At 45.9% G+C, this 16,367-nt stretch overlaps 1 protein-coding gene across 1 annotated transcript; it reads right to left on the reverse strand.

The window, feature by feature from the left end:
- Window positions 1-11,906: 11,906 nt before the first annotated feature.
- RPL14 (ribosomal protein L14) lies at window positions 11,907-16,131 on the reverse strand. The gene is made up of 6 exons (XM_066320465.1): window positions 16,061-16,131; window positions 15,232-15,333; window positions 14,546-14,640; window positions 13,075-13,174; window positions 12,656-12,709; window positions 11,907-12,112 (listed from the first exon to the last, which is right to left on the reverse strand). Exons 1-6 carry the CDS (start codon window positions 16,061-16,063, stop codon window positions 11,930-11,932), a joined length of 537 nt encoding a protein of 178 aa, XP_066176562.1. The 5' UTR covers window positions 16,064-16,131; the 3' UTR covers window positions 11,907-11,929.
- Between the last annotated feature and the right edge of the window lie 236 nt (window positions 16,132-16,367).

Below are 16,367 nucleotides of genomic sequence, written 5' to 3' on the forward strand. Positions count from 1 at the left end.
CCCAGAGGTGCCCCTCCGGGCTGTGCACAGCCCCTGTTGGCCAGTTCTGCATTCCAGGGGCTGCTGGGCTCCTGTCACCACACGCCAGCGGGTGCCTCCGCTCCCCCCTGGGCGGGAGGACAACCTTCAAACTTCAGCTGTGAGTTTTCAAACTCTGGCTCATCCCAGACCCACCTCCCTGTGGGGAGGGGAGTGGAGAGGCTGGGAAGGGGGGGAATAGGCATTTGAAAAGTCTCTTTTTCACAATAAAAGCCCTTCTTGTTGCTTTTTTCCTGGTTTCTTCTTCTTCTTCTTCTTCTTTTCTTTTCTTTTCTTTTTTTTTTTTTTTCCCCATACCAAAGGCAAATTTGAGCCAGAAGGAGATGAAGATACATATGCTCCTCCCAAGCCCATTTGTTCCCGGTGCCAGCCAAGTAGAGGGACCACTAGAGCCCCAGGGGCTGCAGAGACCCAGAGCCAGGAAAGCAAACCAGAGGTCTGCTCATGACTGCCCAAGAAAATGCTCTTTGCAGGTCCTTTTTAGCATTTCTTTGCCTCTCAGTAATGGTCCAGCAAAAAGCTGTGCCACATCAGTGCCTAGAGTGGACGGAGACGTGGGAGGTTTCTTATCTGCCTAAAAGGTATTAATGCATTAAAACCACTTTTAGGGTACTGAGGCACCTGTTTTTCTGGAGCACACAAAGCCTGCAGGCAGCCAGGAGAGGGGCCCAGGGGAAGAGGACCCTCACCACACCCAGCAGCACAGACTGCAGCATGCTGAGCCCTGCAGTGACCAGTGCAGTTCCCTCATCCAGCACCTGGTGTAGGGTGCATCCTAGGTGCCATTTCCTCAGGCCTTTGGGAGAAGAAGGTCTGGAGGCATTGCTCTGGAAAGCAGTGTGTTGTTTCAAGAGCCCTTCGTGGCCAAGCAAGATACACGGGCAGCTGCCAGGCTGCAAACCATTTTTATTTCATGTAACTTTCCCCTTCCAGCCCCGGGCTTCGGCCAAGCAAAACCCATCAGCCCCTCACCATGGCAGGTGACACAGCCAACTGCTCCAGCCCTGCACTGGCTTCAGCCCCAGTCAGCCCAGCTTGGGGACAGGAGAAACCCTCTGTCTCAGGTGTGGGGGCTTTCCAGATTCCTGACCTGTCCAACTACTTCCTCTAGGAAACCGTAAAACAAGCCAGGTTGATCAGCATTGTTCTTTACTGATATTTGTAATTTTAAAAAAATATGATAAAGTACAGGTTTTTGTGAGGTATAACGAAGATATGGTGGTCTAAAAAGAGAAGAGGATGAGGCTGAGGGAAACTATGCCAAGTTACTTGACCAAGGCAGCATGGGAGGATGGTGATAGACCCAGGAGGAGTCTCGTATGTTCCCATGCCTCATTCTAGCTCACTAATCATGCACAGTCCACATTTCACCTTCATTTCACAAGGTGATGCAACACATTGGGTGTAAACAATGACGGCAACTCAGTGCTCTTGCCCAGTGTGCTCTTGTGCCAGTCCCAGTGACCCAGAGCCTTCATGAGTGCACTTGGTTCACTGAGTGCATCTTATTTTAATATGGTACATCTCCTTATCCCTTCCACTGCTACTCAAAACTATAGCTGAGAAAAGTGGTTTGAAGGGTACACACCAAAGCAGTGTGCCTGCTTTTGTCTTCAGCACACCCCACTCCATGCCATCCTTGGGCAGAGGAAGAGGTGCAGAAACCAAGCCCTGCATCCTCTCCTTGCTGCCTCCACCAATCTCACTGACTCCCTCCTGTCCTGGGCGCTGCAGCATTGAACATCCTGAAACACTTCCCTTGAGGCCAGTTCCCTGGGGGCAGAGAATAGCCTAATACTTCTAATACAATTAGCAATATGCAGTAATTAGCAATAACCTACTGTGGGCCTTGGCACAGAGATGGCCTGTCCAAAGACAGAGTGAGTGCCAGGAAAGGGATCTGCAGGGCTCCAGCGGCTGAACCCTGTGAATCACAACTCATTGGTAGCACCTCATTTCGGAAGCGTTTGCTTTCATCTCCCTTCCTTAATTTTGAAATGATTCAATTTATATGCAATTTTCTGTCAAAATGATTCCTGTCAGTGCGGCGGCACCGCAAACCTTGACTGACAGGCCGAGCGCTCCGGCTGGTCCCTCCGGATTGCCTCTCCCTGCAAATAACCGCTCAAAATGCACGCCTGACATCTGAGGAATTTGACATCACAAACAGGCTTGGATGGCTGCTGTAGGCAGGCAGACTTAAGTGATCAGTGGCCAAACCAGTAAAGTAAGCCTGGTGGGCCTTGAAATAAATGCGCCGATCTTGGCATTATGAAATTTCAAAAAATTTCCCCCGCCTTCCCCTGCTTTTTAATGACATTCACCGTGCAAAAATCAGACTTAAAAAGCAGACCTAAGAACCAAGTGCACTGTAAACCAGTTTCCTGAGGAGAACTCCCCAAATCCATAGAACTGTGACTACCTTGTACCTGAGCTGGGTAGTCCTAAGCCCAACACTGCAGCCCTCAGATCCTATGAGTAGCATCCCTGCTACTGCATTCTGGAAGATCAGTGAATATGTTAAAAACTGCTTTTCTTCTCCCCCTTTTCTCTTCTATCCCCTGACCACCAGCTTAGCCAGGAGCAAGTACTTTGAAACAGGAGAGTTGAGAGCTTTCCCTAAGGTTCTCTAAGCAGGCCAAAATCCCAGGAAACCAATGGAGAGCAAAGAAGGCCGTGGGTGCTGCTGGACCCACAACAGCATCTCTGTGCTCCCTCAAATGACTGTAGGCACTAGCAAAATCTTCTGGTATTCTGGTATAACCCTGACTCCATTTCATAGAGACTGACTTGCCTTTCCACTTGCTTGTCCTCATAAAGAAATGCCTGCTGCAGAGGGATGAAAATAGGCTAATTTTTTCTTCTTCTTCTTCTTCTTTCCCAGAAATACTTCTTTCTTTCCCTTTCTGTCCCAGTGGACCTGCATTCATTTCTCCCTTGGGAACTAAAGACAGGCAGTGGAAAGGGGACAGATTTCAAGAGCTGTCAAGGAAAGCTATTCTGCCTCTCAGAAAGTAAAGCTGAAGGGTTTTTTCTTCTTTTTAGAAAAATGTGAGGCTCTAATGGGTTTGAGGTGCTATGAATATGACTTTTCACATCTGCCAAGATAATTATAAGCTCGAATGAATTTCTGATACCCAAACCCTGTCCAGATAAATCATACCTATCAAGCACTGATTAAAAACAAGCTATTCAGAAAGCCTTCAAATTTCTCTTCCCTTCCCACTCCACTATCTCCTCTATCTGTTGGTAATGGGTCTTAGTGCTTTACTAAGGAACTCTAGAGGAAACCCTGGTACGTTACCCTTTTTCTGCAGGAAGTGTGAAAGAGATGGGAAATTAGGGTTATAGGGATCAAGCAGAATGAAGAGAGATTTGGGCTCATACTGGGTCTGGCACTGGGACACAGAAGATGCTGAGAAGCAGGTAAGGTGCAAAAGTGAGTCTTGCATCTGGTTCTGAAGTGTGGCGTGAACCCGTGCCCCACTTCTCCAATCAGTATCTCTACAGGGGACAAGCAAGAGTCCCTAACTCAGAGAAAAACCTGGACGTGGGTGATTTCTTTCAGTTCACTGTGTGAGAACAACTCGTGCATCTCAGGTTTTCCTCATTGTTCACATGGAAATAAGCCCACCCAAGTCATTTATGGAATGCACTGGATTTTCATAAATATGCTGAAGAAGCTGCACACCCCCAATGCAGCAATTAGAGTAAATTAATGCTGCTGGGATGCCTTTGTCACCACTTGTCTGACTCAAGACAAAAGGCAGAGAGGTCACATCCTGAAGGAAGAGTAATCCTTTATAAGCAGTGTTTAAGATGCCAGAGAAAACAATAACATCTGTGGAGAACCACACGTTCCCTCAGTGCACAGGCTTTATGCTTCCCACAAATACCTATTGTATCCTCCTTGTTGTCATGACTCAAGCACAAGCATATGGAGGAAGGGACAAAGAGTTATTAAGTCCTTCAGAGGTGATTACTCATTCCTCCAATTTAACATTTTAGATAAACGCTACAAACCCTGAATCGCTTGTCAGAACACAGTATTGTTTTTACAGAACATGAGCTGAGTCAAATGAGTTAGGGTTCGCTTTTCATTTTTTTAATTTCTAAGGGCTATTTTTAAAACTCTCCCGTGTTCAGCCAGAAAAAAAATCCTACCACCTCTGTTCTGTGTCCAAGATATTTGCTGTGTTATTAGAGAAGAAACTTTTTCCTAGCCTGCTCCTCCAAGAAAAGCCAACCACTCTGCATCTCTAAGGCTCTCAGCCTCCATCCACCATCAGTTTTTGGAAACAATTGAACTTCAGCCCCATGTGAAAAAAGTCACTGACAGTCCAGCCATGTTGTGGCATCCCAAGTCCATGGGAGAGGCTGAACTTTCCAGGTGGCACAACATGGGTGCCCCAGCAGGGTTCCATCCCGCTGGGTTCCATTGCTCCCAGCAGCTAGTATAACAACTTGAACTTCAGCACTGACTTTCTACCTGTATTTCACCCCAGGCTCCTCTGTCCTCTTCAGGCAGTCCTTCCGAAGGCAGGGTTCCCCCTTTTTTAAGCCTTTTCTTCCTCTCTCTTTCTCCTTTCTAGATACAAACACCAGCACTCCTATGAATCTGAAACACCATTTTTTTCTGGACTGTCACCATGTAAATCAAGAGATTCAGATCTCTGTTATTTAGTGTCCCACTAATCCTGCACCATCTGCAATCTTCACTAGCAAATAAATGCGTGTGTGTCTGTGTATCCTTAACTTGATCACTGTTTGAAAATACGGGATGTTGGATGAAGAACAATTCCACCCCAGTGCATACAAAAGCTTTAGCACTGATGTCTTATTTTGAGATCTGTTCATTGTTGAGACAGTTTCTCATCCAATATGTAAAGCAGTCCCTGGAAATTATACTGCTTGCAAAATAAAAAGGGTGTATGGTGCTGTGTCCATTGCTTTGGAGACACCCAAAGGCAGATGTGCCCTGCCAGCATAGATGCTGTGCCCTCCTCGGGAAGGTCATGAGTGTGACTGACCATGAAACCACCTTAGCTGGCAATCCTTACACTCACAGCTCCTCACTTTTTCTTAACAAAGGTTTTGCCTTTGCCGTCCACTTGTGCTGATGCCTTGAGAGGCTACCTAGAACAGTGTCAAAGGAATAAAGTAGGTACTTATTTACAAGACCTTCAAAGTATACACCTTGGGCGGTACAAGAGCCTGGCTGAGGCCGCACCCAGGATGGATGATGGGTCACACATTTTCACACTTGTGTAAGTTTTGGTCCATTTACATATTTGGGTTAATTGTCCAATTACAGCTTCAGGTTATGAAGTCCCATCCTCCCAGTTTGCTCTCCTCAATTTGCTGTTGTTTACACTTTTTGGGCCTGAAGCTGCAATGGTGTCCTTGGTTCTTAGGCTGGAAAATGACTGTTTTGTCTAACTAATCTGTGAAGAGAACTTGCTAACACTTTATATGAAGTTCGCGGTTATATAGTAATGCAGGACAGAACCTGGATAACATGAAAGCTAAAACATAAGTGCTACCACAGTGCTACCACATTTATGGAAGGTGGTCAGGAAAAGTCACTGGAAACTCTATCACCACAGAAAAATTTCCTGAAGAGTTGCAAAATTAGTGCACAAGTTAGTTGGGCTTAGAGGGGCTAAGATTTAGTATTGAGGGTTCACAGAGCTGCATGGCTTGGTGAAATACAGGTAGAAAATCAGTGTTGAAGTTCAAGTTGTTACACCAGCTGCTGGGAGCAATGGAACCCAGAGGGATGGAACCCTTAGCCTCCTGAGCAGGAGTTGTTCAAGATCATCTTACTCTGGAGGTGCCTGGGGAGAGAAAAGAAGGTGTAGTGGGGCTCTGCAGGGAGCAGCTCAGCTCATCCCTGGCTGCTCTTACACCTCACAGACAAGGTGAACACAGGTTCTCCTGCACCATCCAGAGCTCCCTGCATGGCTTAAATCTGCAGGCAGCTTTCAGAAAGCCTGAAAGGGAGCACAGACAATGCCAGATGGGAGCACAAAGCATTGCTGCCTGAGATTCATGTTAGCAGCTACTGGTGCTGCATGCCCTGCCTCCCCACAGCATATGACTGTGGCTCTCCAAGACCTTACCAGAAGTCAATCCCTACCTCTGCATGTGAACAGGCCAGATTCTGGGGGCAGAGCCTGCCCTCCTGGGTTTGCTGTGTGCCAATGTCCCAAGCCCAGGGGACATCAAGCTAGAATATGATTTCGTTTTCCTCAGAGCACACCTCATTTTCCTCAGCAAACTTCCAGCTCCAACCTGCAGGATCACACAGAAACAAGAAGAAAATGAACACAGACTGATGCATGGAACATTTTCACTCCCCTAAAAAAGAGAGAAAACAAGACAGAAGCAATCTGTTTCTTTTCCTGGAAAGAGTTCTTGGCATATGCTTGAGTTGAGACCACAAAGACACTATTGGCTGTGTACATACCTTTGCACCAGGGAAAGTCCTCTGTCACTCTGATGCCAGGACGGGGGAAAGCGTATGCATTAACACATGGAGCAATCAGGCAGTATTTAATCTGAGAGCTTTGAATTGTGGCTGCTGAAAATTGGGTCTGACCAACATATGGGCTCATGAATCTTTCCTGACAACCCTGCAGTTACAGAAGCAAGAAGTAGAGCCTCCTGGTTATAAATTGGTCATGAATAAATTTAGGCTGACAATTAGAAGGTTTCTGATAATCAGAGGATTAGGTTCTGGGAACTTTCAGACAGGAGGAGTGGGCAGTGAACCTTTGTCACTCCCACTAGAGCAGCATAAGAGAAAAGAGGAGGGAACCGAACGGCGTGGAGAATTCATCCTGTCCACGACCCCAGGGATGGCTTTGTATCAGCTACTAATGGTACAAAGCATTAGCCCTGGAGCCGAATTTCTCGAAAGTTTTGAGCAGAGTGACCAGAAAGAAAGGTCAGATTGTCAGGGTCTAGCTTGTTGGGCATGTTCTCCTTCCAAGGACCGTGAAGATACCGAATTTCCTGTTTGAGCAGTGACCACCCAGGGCTGTTTGGCAGTGCCTCTGACCCTGAGCACTCTCATCCTGTGGCACCGGGACTTTCTTCTGACCACAATCTCAAATTTTCTGTAGGATGCTAGAAATTTTTTTGCACTATGGATTGTATGGATGCTTTTCAGTCTCCTGTTGGAATAATTGTTCTGTGGCACAATTGCCTGAGCTGACATTTAAATGCAGCTGTGCCTCCCACTCTAGACCTGCTGCACTGCCAGCAGAGAGCTGGCATATCCAGTATGAACACCGTTCTTTCCAAGGTCACATTCAGGTGTCTAGGAGTTGAGGAAGCCTGTTCACATCTGGGATGAGGATCTGCATGCATCACCAGCAGCAGCAGCAGCTTGTCAGCCTCTCCCTGGACCTTGAAAATGCTTTAAGCAAGCAAAAATGATGCCACTTTCAGCTAGTCAGACTTAATTTATTTCATTATGCCGTGAACTCTGATTTTTTTGCATTATCCACAGAGATTTCCAGGATGAGCTAAGACTCACAAGTGCAATGTAAATGAGACAAGCATTAGAAATAAAAGATAAACAAGGAAGAAACCCCTCCCTGTGAAGTTATTCAGGGATTCCAGAGAGGAAGAGAAGGAAGAAAGAAAAAGCCCTCAAGCCTGTTTTCCATTTCTTCTTTAGAACATTTTTACATAGCATCTGACTGTGGCAATAACACAGCTAGCAGTGGCCTCTTCTTTTGTAAATATGAGGCTCAAACAGTGGCTATAAAAAGTCTTGACTTTTATAGTTATTGTGAAAAATATTCAGATGTTGTGCTCTCCCACTGTGCGTCCTTAGGTAAAGCTCCAGCAGATCTCAAAAATAATATTCTTTCATGCTATTTAAATATGCACACCATGACTTTTTTGAAGTATCTCTCATCTTCATCAGAGCTTCCTCATAAGATCCTGCCACATAAACCTTTACTAGGGCACAGTGCTCCAAAACACCACCCGTGGCTCCCCCAGCAGCTCAAAGCAGATGTGAGGGAAGAGCTTGGCTCTGCTGAGGGCTGTGATGAGCAGGTCAGGACCTCTCCTCACTGTGTGTGAGGAACAGTTCCAGAACTAAATAATCCTGAAAAATACCCTCCAACCAGGGATCACCAGGGAAATGTTTAAAAGTACTTCCTCTGTAACAAGAACTGGATCAAGGCACTTTAGGTAGGAAGAAGTGGCTCTGTGCTGGTGGCAATGGCGTAATTTTAGTGTTGTTGACCAACACAAATAGCTGACTGCAGGTGGAAGACTTCTCTAATTTCAATGCATATAGTGGTCTGAAAGTTTATGGGGAGGTGGAGAGTTTGCCAGAAAGGTGGAGAGTTTGCCTGGAGCCCACCCAGTTTTATCATCACTGAAAGGGAGGTGAGGAAGATATGACCAACTCTTTATCTAAAAACAAGAATATATCACAGAGACAGTTCCACAAAGTGAAGGTTGGGCCACATTCCCACTTAAGGATACCATGAAGTGAAAATTGCACAGTCCCCAGGAATTAAGCTTGTGCAGGGAAAAGGGTGTGGGTACATCACCATTACACACAGGGCCAGTGTGAAGGCAAGGGACAAGGACTGCAGGACCACCAGGGGTGTTGTGTTTAGACTGGTGAAAGCTAATCTTTCTACTTCGGTGAAGGAAATGCCAGTAAAAACTCAAAAGTACCTGAGGGTAACTCAACTTCAAACTCAAAACAATATAAAAAATCCCAAATTAGACCCCAAAAAACCAACTCAGCCCCCATCCCTCCCCCCGGAATTATAGAATGAAATAACAAAACCCTGAAAACCTGAAATGAGTAGACCACACAGTCATCCCTGTAATTTGCTCCACTTACCACTTCCTTGCAAGCTGTACTCGTATACCAATAATGCTGTGAATAGAAATTAGCACCCCTTCATCTCGATAAAAGGCAGGCACGTGGAGCTTTCAGAGACACTTTATCAGTGTGCACAGAAGAAAAGCGGAGAAGCCTTACTGGGGCTGGAAACATTTAAGGGGCACTATAATTGAAGCAAGACAAAATAAATAGAGCTATAAATTAGACCAGATTCATCACAAGATCATCAGTAAATGCAGAGATTTCTCTTTCAAGTGTATTACATCTCAATGAAAAAATTGAAACGCATTCAGATGCCAAATACAGCAACAGACATGCTGGCCAAGAGCCAAAATCATGCAAATACAGTGCTTTTTCAAGAAGAAATATGCATCACCAGCAAATCAGTTGGCCCAGAACTGTGGCTGGTTCATGGTAATAGCAGATTTTACACCTTTTAACTACAGATCATGCCAAGGAGTCCAATCCTACTCCTAGAATTGCTCACGGCTCCGAGACTTTGCAGCACAGAGATTAGGACTGAGTTTGCCAAGTACTGGTATCAGTTTAGGAAATACAGCAATTATCTGCTGATCTCAGGGTTGGGGTAAATGCCCTGCTCTGCTCCCTGCAAGCCCACTACATGTTCTGTGTGAAGTGATATGAGAAAACAAACACAGGGATTTCACCTCAAGCTCTTTCTGAACAGCAGACCCCATTCCTTTATGCTCAGCTCCAGCAAGTAAATTAAGAATCATATCCATAGTCCAGCCAAGCACACCCTAATCAACTACAAAGGCAAAATGAAGAGTTGGCTAAGCATGTCCAATGCTCTCAAGTGTTTGTGCCATCCCTTTTGTTTGGCACCATTCCCTGCATGGGGAGGCAGCACAATTACCCGGCCTCAGAAGAGCCTTCTGAAGAGCAAACGTTGCCATCGTGTGGTAACCTTCAGAAATAAACTGCACTCCTGTAGCTTCTTGTATTCCCCGTAGCTTTACAAAAAGGAAGAACCAGCCCGGAGGGCTGGACAATGCCCGTGGACTGAACGTGCACTACCCACAGTACAGACCTGCAGGTTTCAGAGAGGTTTCATGAGTTGCTGAAAGGAGCACGAAATGCTGCCGATATGGAACAGCAGGTCAGAAATGCTCAGTGCAGGTACCAAACTCCAGTCTATCCCGTTATTGCTCTTTTCTCCTCTTGGCCAAACTGCAAAAAACAGTACTTTGACAGAAGCCCTGCTTGTCAGGTGTGGTGTTAGGGAACCCAGCTTTCTTTTAAGGCACAGAACGCTCCCCCTCCCCCCACCCCCAGCAGTGCCTAAATCTTTAATGCCCTGCTCTCTTGGCGCAGTGCTAGGGCAGACACAATCCTCTACGTGTGTTTTATACCACTACCAGGTCTTCAGGACAATCCCAGCTCCCAAGGATTACCGAACACCTTCTACTGTGGAAAAGTTTCAGCTGCCTCAGCAGCTGCCGAGTGGTAGGAATGAAAACACTGGATAAATTGCAGTCACAGACAAAGATGTTGTGGGGAAGACAGTACCTTTAAAAACGAGTAAGTGGTGTAGAAAGTGTTTCTGAGCTCCTTATGATTGAAGGCACGTCTATTTTCTGTACAGGCACTTTATAACCATTTTTTCCCTCAGTCTTATATAACCAAGCTTAACAGTAGTACATAAAAAAAATCACTAACTGTAAGGGACACATCTTTCACCTTAAAGGACCTCCAGGTTGATAGAACTTTGAAGTTACTTTCAAGTTAAGAGTTTTAGAGTAGGTGGATTTTATCACTTCAAAATCCAATTTAAAATCCAGGTCTCCAGACACTTGGAACACGGAGTTTTTTACATAATCTCTGCTTTTTTTTTTTCAACCCATCAACCATGTGCTTGAACTCTATTTCGAAGGGTATATAAACAGCTCGACAACACTGTATACTTTTAAGTGCTTCGGTATGCCTAATGCTGGCTGAAGTAAGCAGCACCATGTAAATGGTTAAAGCATGTTTTTAACATAACCTTATCAGTGTATTTGGCAACATATATTTGAGTATGTATATGACAATATAAAGGTCTCACAACCTTCATTCCTTAAAATACATACTCCCTCCTCCAACTTATATTTGACTGTAAAAGTAAATTGCTTTTGAATTACCAGGTACCTCACACTTAAAAGATTTCTCCATTCAATGTGAAGAAAATGTATCTTCTGTCAAAAAACTACAGGAGGAAACACAGGAAATAACATGGATGCTGGCACTGAGATTTGTAATTATTTTATAATGCAAAAATTAAATTGAGCAGTTCGGTGTTTCAGACAAACTCATTTTTAGATCCTTTTTACCTGATGGTTTTGATTAGTGGAAATTATATGTTGCACAGTTTAAGGAACTGGGAGTTAATCTCAATTCTTGACATAATATCTTAAACTTTCCAAACAGCAAACATACTGAAACATATGCCAACAATTCCCATCTTATTAATACACCACAAATTACTGTAACTGCTTACAGGGCAACTATGATGTTTGATATCTGAAGCATCCAAGTATTTCAGGTCACTACTTAAAAAATTGTGCAAGTTTTTTAGAAAATACTGTTCTGACATTCTTGTATTCTAACCAGAACACATCCTTTCAGCATATGCCTGAATTTATACAGAACTATTCGTGTAATTATTTTCACGTATTTTACACTCAAGACTGTGCAAGTAACTTCGTACATTCCCAACCAAATCCAATAGCTGACTGCTTTTAAATGTCAGGATCTGACCTACTTCAAAAATGGGAATACTATTATTTCAGCTGGCATTGGGTATAAACTACTGGGCATAGAATGGCAAAAGCATTCCTGCAGGCTCCTGGGGAATACTAGAATACAACACTCAGACATTAAAAAATGAGACAGACAACAGCTCTTGGTCAGAAATAAAAACAAATGTATGATTACAATTTAAATCAAATGTTTGTAATTTTAAAATCAGAACAAGGACACAGAGTTATACATAATGAGAAGTTAATTTTATTTCTGTGCCTTCTGTGCCTTCGGTGCTGGTGCCTTTTCGGGCTTCTTAGCCTTGGGTGCCTTCTCTGGCTTTTTGCCCTTGGCTGCCTTTACTGGTTTCCCTGGCTTCCCTGGCTTCTTGCCTTTCTTAGAAGCCAATTTCTGGAGCTTCTTCATTTCATGCTTGATGATTCTGTTCCTCTGTAAAAAAAAAGAAAATGTTTACACTTTATCAGAATGAAAACAGCGGGAGTTCAAATACTGTGCCTTAATTCAAATTCTAAGCTTCCAGATTCTGCCTCTTTTCATTATCACCCTTTACCATGCATAATATTTGAAATGTCAAATTCCACGTAAAACTGTTCCAATCTACCAAGTGGACATTATAATTCTGGCTGGTAGCTCAGACATCTCAATATTTCATATGTAATGATTTTCATTAGAGGGTGAAATACTAACAGCAACCCATCCAGAATATTTGATTTTATCAGCAAGGCAATTCCTTCCTCAGCTGCAACTTGGGAGGACTCGCAGATGGATTATACAAATTCAAGTCTGACCAACTAAAGAAGAGAAAGTGGTGACACACAAAGAAGCATGGAAAATTCAAGGCATTCACACCCAGGGTGTCACCCCATAACCCAAGCCAGCTGTGAGAGTAAGGCTACTAATACTGGATACGTTAAAAAGTGACTCTAAAGGGAAAGCTACAACCCCACCAAGAAGCAGCACTCAAACACTTACCATTTTCTTTGCTTTCATCACCTTGTAGCGATCAAAGTCAGTCATTTTGGCTTTCTGTGTGAAAAGAATCAGTCGTTAAACTGTGATAAATACAAGTAATAAAACTCAGCATTCCAAAGCATTCAGAAGTAACTGAGTAAATGAGGCTTAGCTGCACTTCTGGAAGTAGCTCATAAGTTAAGGCCTTTGCACCATCCCAAGATGCAGTAAAAGAGCAGGCAAAGAGGCTGTTACAGAAATAACTGAACAAAACCACATTCACTGTTAAAATACAGGAAGTTTAAGCTTTTAAGCTAAAAACCTATGCCTTGTCTATCTTTAATCCTAGTTTGCTATTGAAAACATGCGCCTTTAGACTGCACCTAATTTTACAAAGCAGGAGCAGTACTTGCACTCCTCATCCAGTGAAACACTGTTACCTTTTCTCGGGCTTCAATCTTCTTTGCCCATCTTGTTGCAGACCATTTTTCATTTATATTTTCCTTCTCCCAGGCAAGTCGCACGCACTTCTGACGAGCGCTGCGTTGGAACAGTCACAAAATCACATTCACAGTCTGGATTAAAAAAAGGTTCTCCCTGATGCTGGCCTCCCAAATTTCATTCAAGGGGAGATGACTCTACTACATTACTTCAGACACCTTACTTCAAGTCAATGTCACATGCATCTCTGTGGCCTAAATAACATTCTGTTGAATAAATGCTTTGGTACAACTGACAGAATCACAGAATGGGTCAGGTTGGAAGGCATCACAGTGGGGTCACCTGCTCCAACGTCCCCTGCTCAAGCAGGGCCATCCCAGAGCAGGGCACAGGATTGTGTCCAGGGGGTTCTGGAGTACCTCCAGTCAAGGGAGACTCCATCACCTCTCTGGGCAATCTGTTCCAGTGCTCAGTCACCTGAGCTCCAGGAGATGCACATCTCTCTTGCCCTGAGGAGCCCAGAACTGGACACAGCACTCCAGCTGTGGCCTCACCAGGGCAGGATCACTTTCCTCGCCCTGCTGCCTGCACTCTCCCTAATGCCCCCAGAACACCACTGGCCTTTTTGGCCACAAGGACACTGCTGGCTCAGAGCTGCTTTCCAGCAAGCTGGCCTCAAGCCTCTACAGGTGCTCAGGATTACGGTTCCCCAGCTGCAGCATCCTGCACTTGTTGAGCTTCCAAAGTTTCCTCTCTGCCCAATTTTCTAGCCTGCTGAGATCCTTTTGATTGGCAGCACAGCACTCTGGGATATCGGCCACTCCTCCCAAATTTGTGTCATCAATGAACTTGCTGAGCAATCTGCCCCTTCATCCAAGTCACTGATGAGTAAATTAAACAATACTGGGACCAGTATTGAACCCTGGGGGACACCACAGATGACAGGCCTCCAACCAGACCCTGTGCCACTGATCATGGACCTGTGGGATCTGCTCCCAATCCACCTCACTGTTCAAATGAGCAGCTACTCCTAGCACTGCTTCAGCATCAGAAGCACTGCCCTTTTTTGATTCTAAACTACAGAAAGTCACACATTAACTGAGCTAAAAGAACAGAATGAGTTCAGCCTCCTGTAATTCCAGTGTAGTTCTGTAGGCAGGGAACCTATTTAATGCCTGAAGGTGACCTAAACAGTAGCAAAAGCAAAGCTGCAGCAGCATTTACATTGCTTTGCCTCACACCACCCACCACAGAACTACCTGTGAGATGCTTTGACTGCTGTGAGACTTCCTTTGCTCCTGATCAGCCAACACTGACAATGAAAATCTAGATATATCCAACTATGATATCAGTCTGCCAAATTTTTACTGTTAATCCACTACTATTTGAACTTTCTAGACTTACCAAGGATGAGTCATCAAGTGACAGCATGGGGATTTTTTACACAGGTCAAGAAAAATGCCAACTTACCTGTGTGGGAACTTCAGGACAAAGTCAGTCAGCTGCATGCACTTGAAGGGCATGGCCTGCCTCCTGACACCACTGCAGGGGCCATCCACCAGCGCCTGAAAAAGGGAAACAAATGTGAGGGGCTTGCAGCAGTTTTACCATTGCATTTGATCTGGACAGCTGCTTTCTAATAATGTATAAACAGTATCTTGACAACACTGATCCAAAACTGAAACACATATTATGCAGACAAAAGTGGAGATTGTTAAGTCTTGCCTGTACAACTCAAGCTTTACAGAAGGAATTTTAAAGGCCTGCCTCTGAGATAAAACCAAACTGAATAAAAAAAAAAAAAAAAAGGCACACAAAACTAAGATGTGCACAGGAAGAGTCCTCTAGCCCAAATATTCACTTTACACATGCATTAATGCCATTCCATTCTTAAGTTTTAGACTCCAACTGACATCCCTTGTCCACTTTTACACCAAGGAAACACAGCAAAGAGGGGGATGTATCACTTTATCACTTGCTGGCAGGAAAATGGGTGCTCCTAAAGGTTTCAAATACAACAGCTGTTAAATCCTATCCCTTTATCAATTACTCATTTGAAAACAAAATTTCTATTGAAGTTAATACACACAGCCTCAGCATAAAAGCTTCTGTTAAGGCAGAAAGGAGGAAATACAGGTGCAGCACTCACAACTTACCCTGTTTTGGTCAATAACATCCACGATGGCCACCAGTTTCCCAGCATGTGGCCCGAAGGAGATGAAGGCAACTCTGCCGATCTCCACGAAGCGCTTGAACACCTGGGAGAGCAGGCAGGAATGCACAGAGAGTTAGGTGAGAACACACGCAAGGCCATTTTCAGATTAAAGCTTTTAAAATAGCTCCCCCCCCAAAAAAAGAATGGTTTGGGTCAGAGAGAGAGATCCTGAAGATCCCCTAGTCCCGACTGCTCTGCCGTAGGCAGAGACATCTTCCACTTCACCAGGCTGCTCAGAGCCCCAATCCAAACAAGCCTTTAACAATTCCAGAGACGGGGCATCCACAGTTTCTCTGGACAACCTGTTCCCGTGCCTCAACACGCCCATAGTAAAGCATTTTTCCTACTATCTAATCTAAACCTACTCTCTTTCGGTTTAAGCCATTCCTCCCTGCCCCGTAACCACATGCTCCTGCGAACAGTCCTACCCCATCTTTTCTAAGTTCCCTTCAGCTCCTGGAAAGCTTTCGAACTTGCACGAAGCCCCACGCTTGAGCAAAGGGGCCACGGCCCGGCCGCGCTCCGAGCCCGGTCCTGCCCGAGCCCGCACAACACGCGGAGCGCGGCCCCGGCCGAGCGCGGCCCCGGCCCAGCGCGGGCGAGGCGGGTGAGGGGGGTGCGGGCTCCCCGCCGCCGCCGCGGGTGCGGGCGCAGGGAGGCGCGGGCGGGAGCGGCGGGGCGGCGGGCGGGAGCGGCGGGGCGGCGGGCGGGAAGCGGCGGGAGCGCGGCGGGCCCGGCGGGCCGGCGGAGCGGGGCATGGCCGCACGTACCATGATGGCGGCGGCAGCAGAGAGGGCGGGGCGGCGCCGCCGGCGCCCGGAAGTCGCCTCGGCCCCGCCGCTGCGCGTGCGCGGGGCGGGGCGGCCGCGGGGACGCGCGCCGTGGCCGTGGCTCCGCCGCGCGCACGCGCTGTGGTGTCCCGCGCGCCGCTCGCGGGCGCGTTCCCGTCCCTTCCCATTGCCGTCGGTGACCTCCTGTCCTTCTGTCGGACTCCTTGCGGCAGGAGGTCTTTTCCACAAGGATCAGTTCTTCTCTAACAACCTGCAGGTCTCACCCTGCTCCGTAAGCACTGCATTA

This window comes from Sylvia atricapilla, chromosome 1 (genome assembly GCF_009819655.1).
Source record: "Sylvia atricapilla isolate bSylAtr1 chromosome 1, bSylAtr1.pri, whole genome shotgun sequence".
NCBI classification, from domain to species: Eukaryota; Metazoa; Chordata; class Aves; order Passeriformes; family Sylviidae; genus Sylvia; species Sylvia atricapilla.

Coding starts and splice junctions, on each gene's coding strand:
- RPL14 (XM_066320465.1), bottom strand. Junction 12,710..13,074: donor AGATTGAAGCCCGAGAAAAG/GTAACAGTGTTT, acceptor CTTTTCACACAG/AAAGCCAAAATGACTGACTT. Junction 12,113..12,655: donor TGATGAAAGCAAAGAAAATG/GTAAGTGTTTGA, acceptor TTTTTTTTACAG/AGGAACAGAATCATCAAGCA.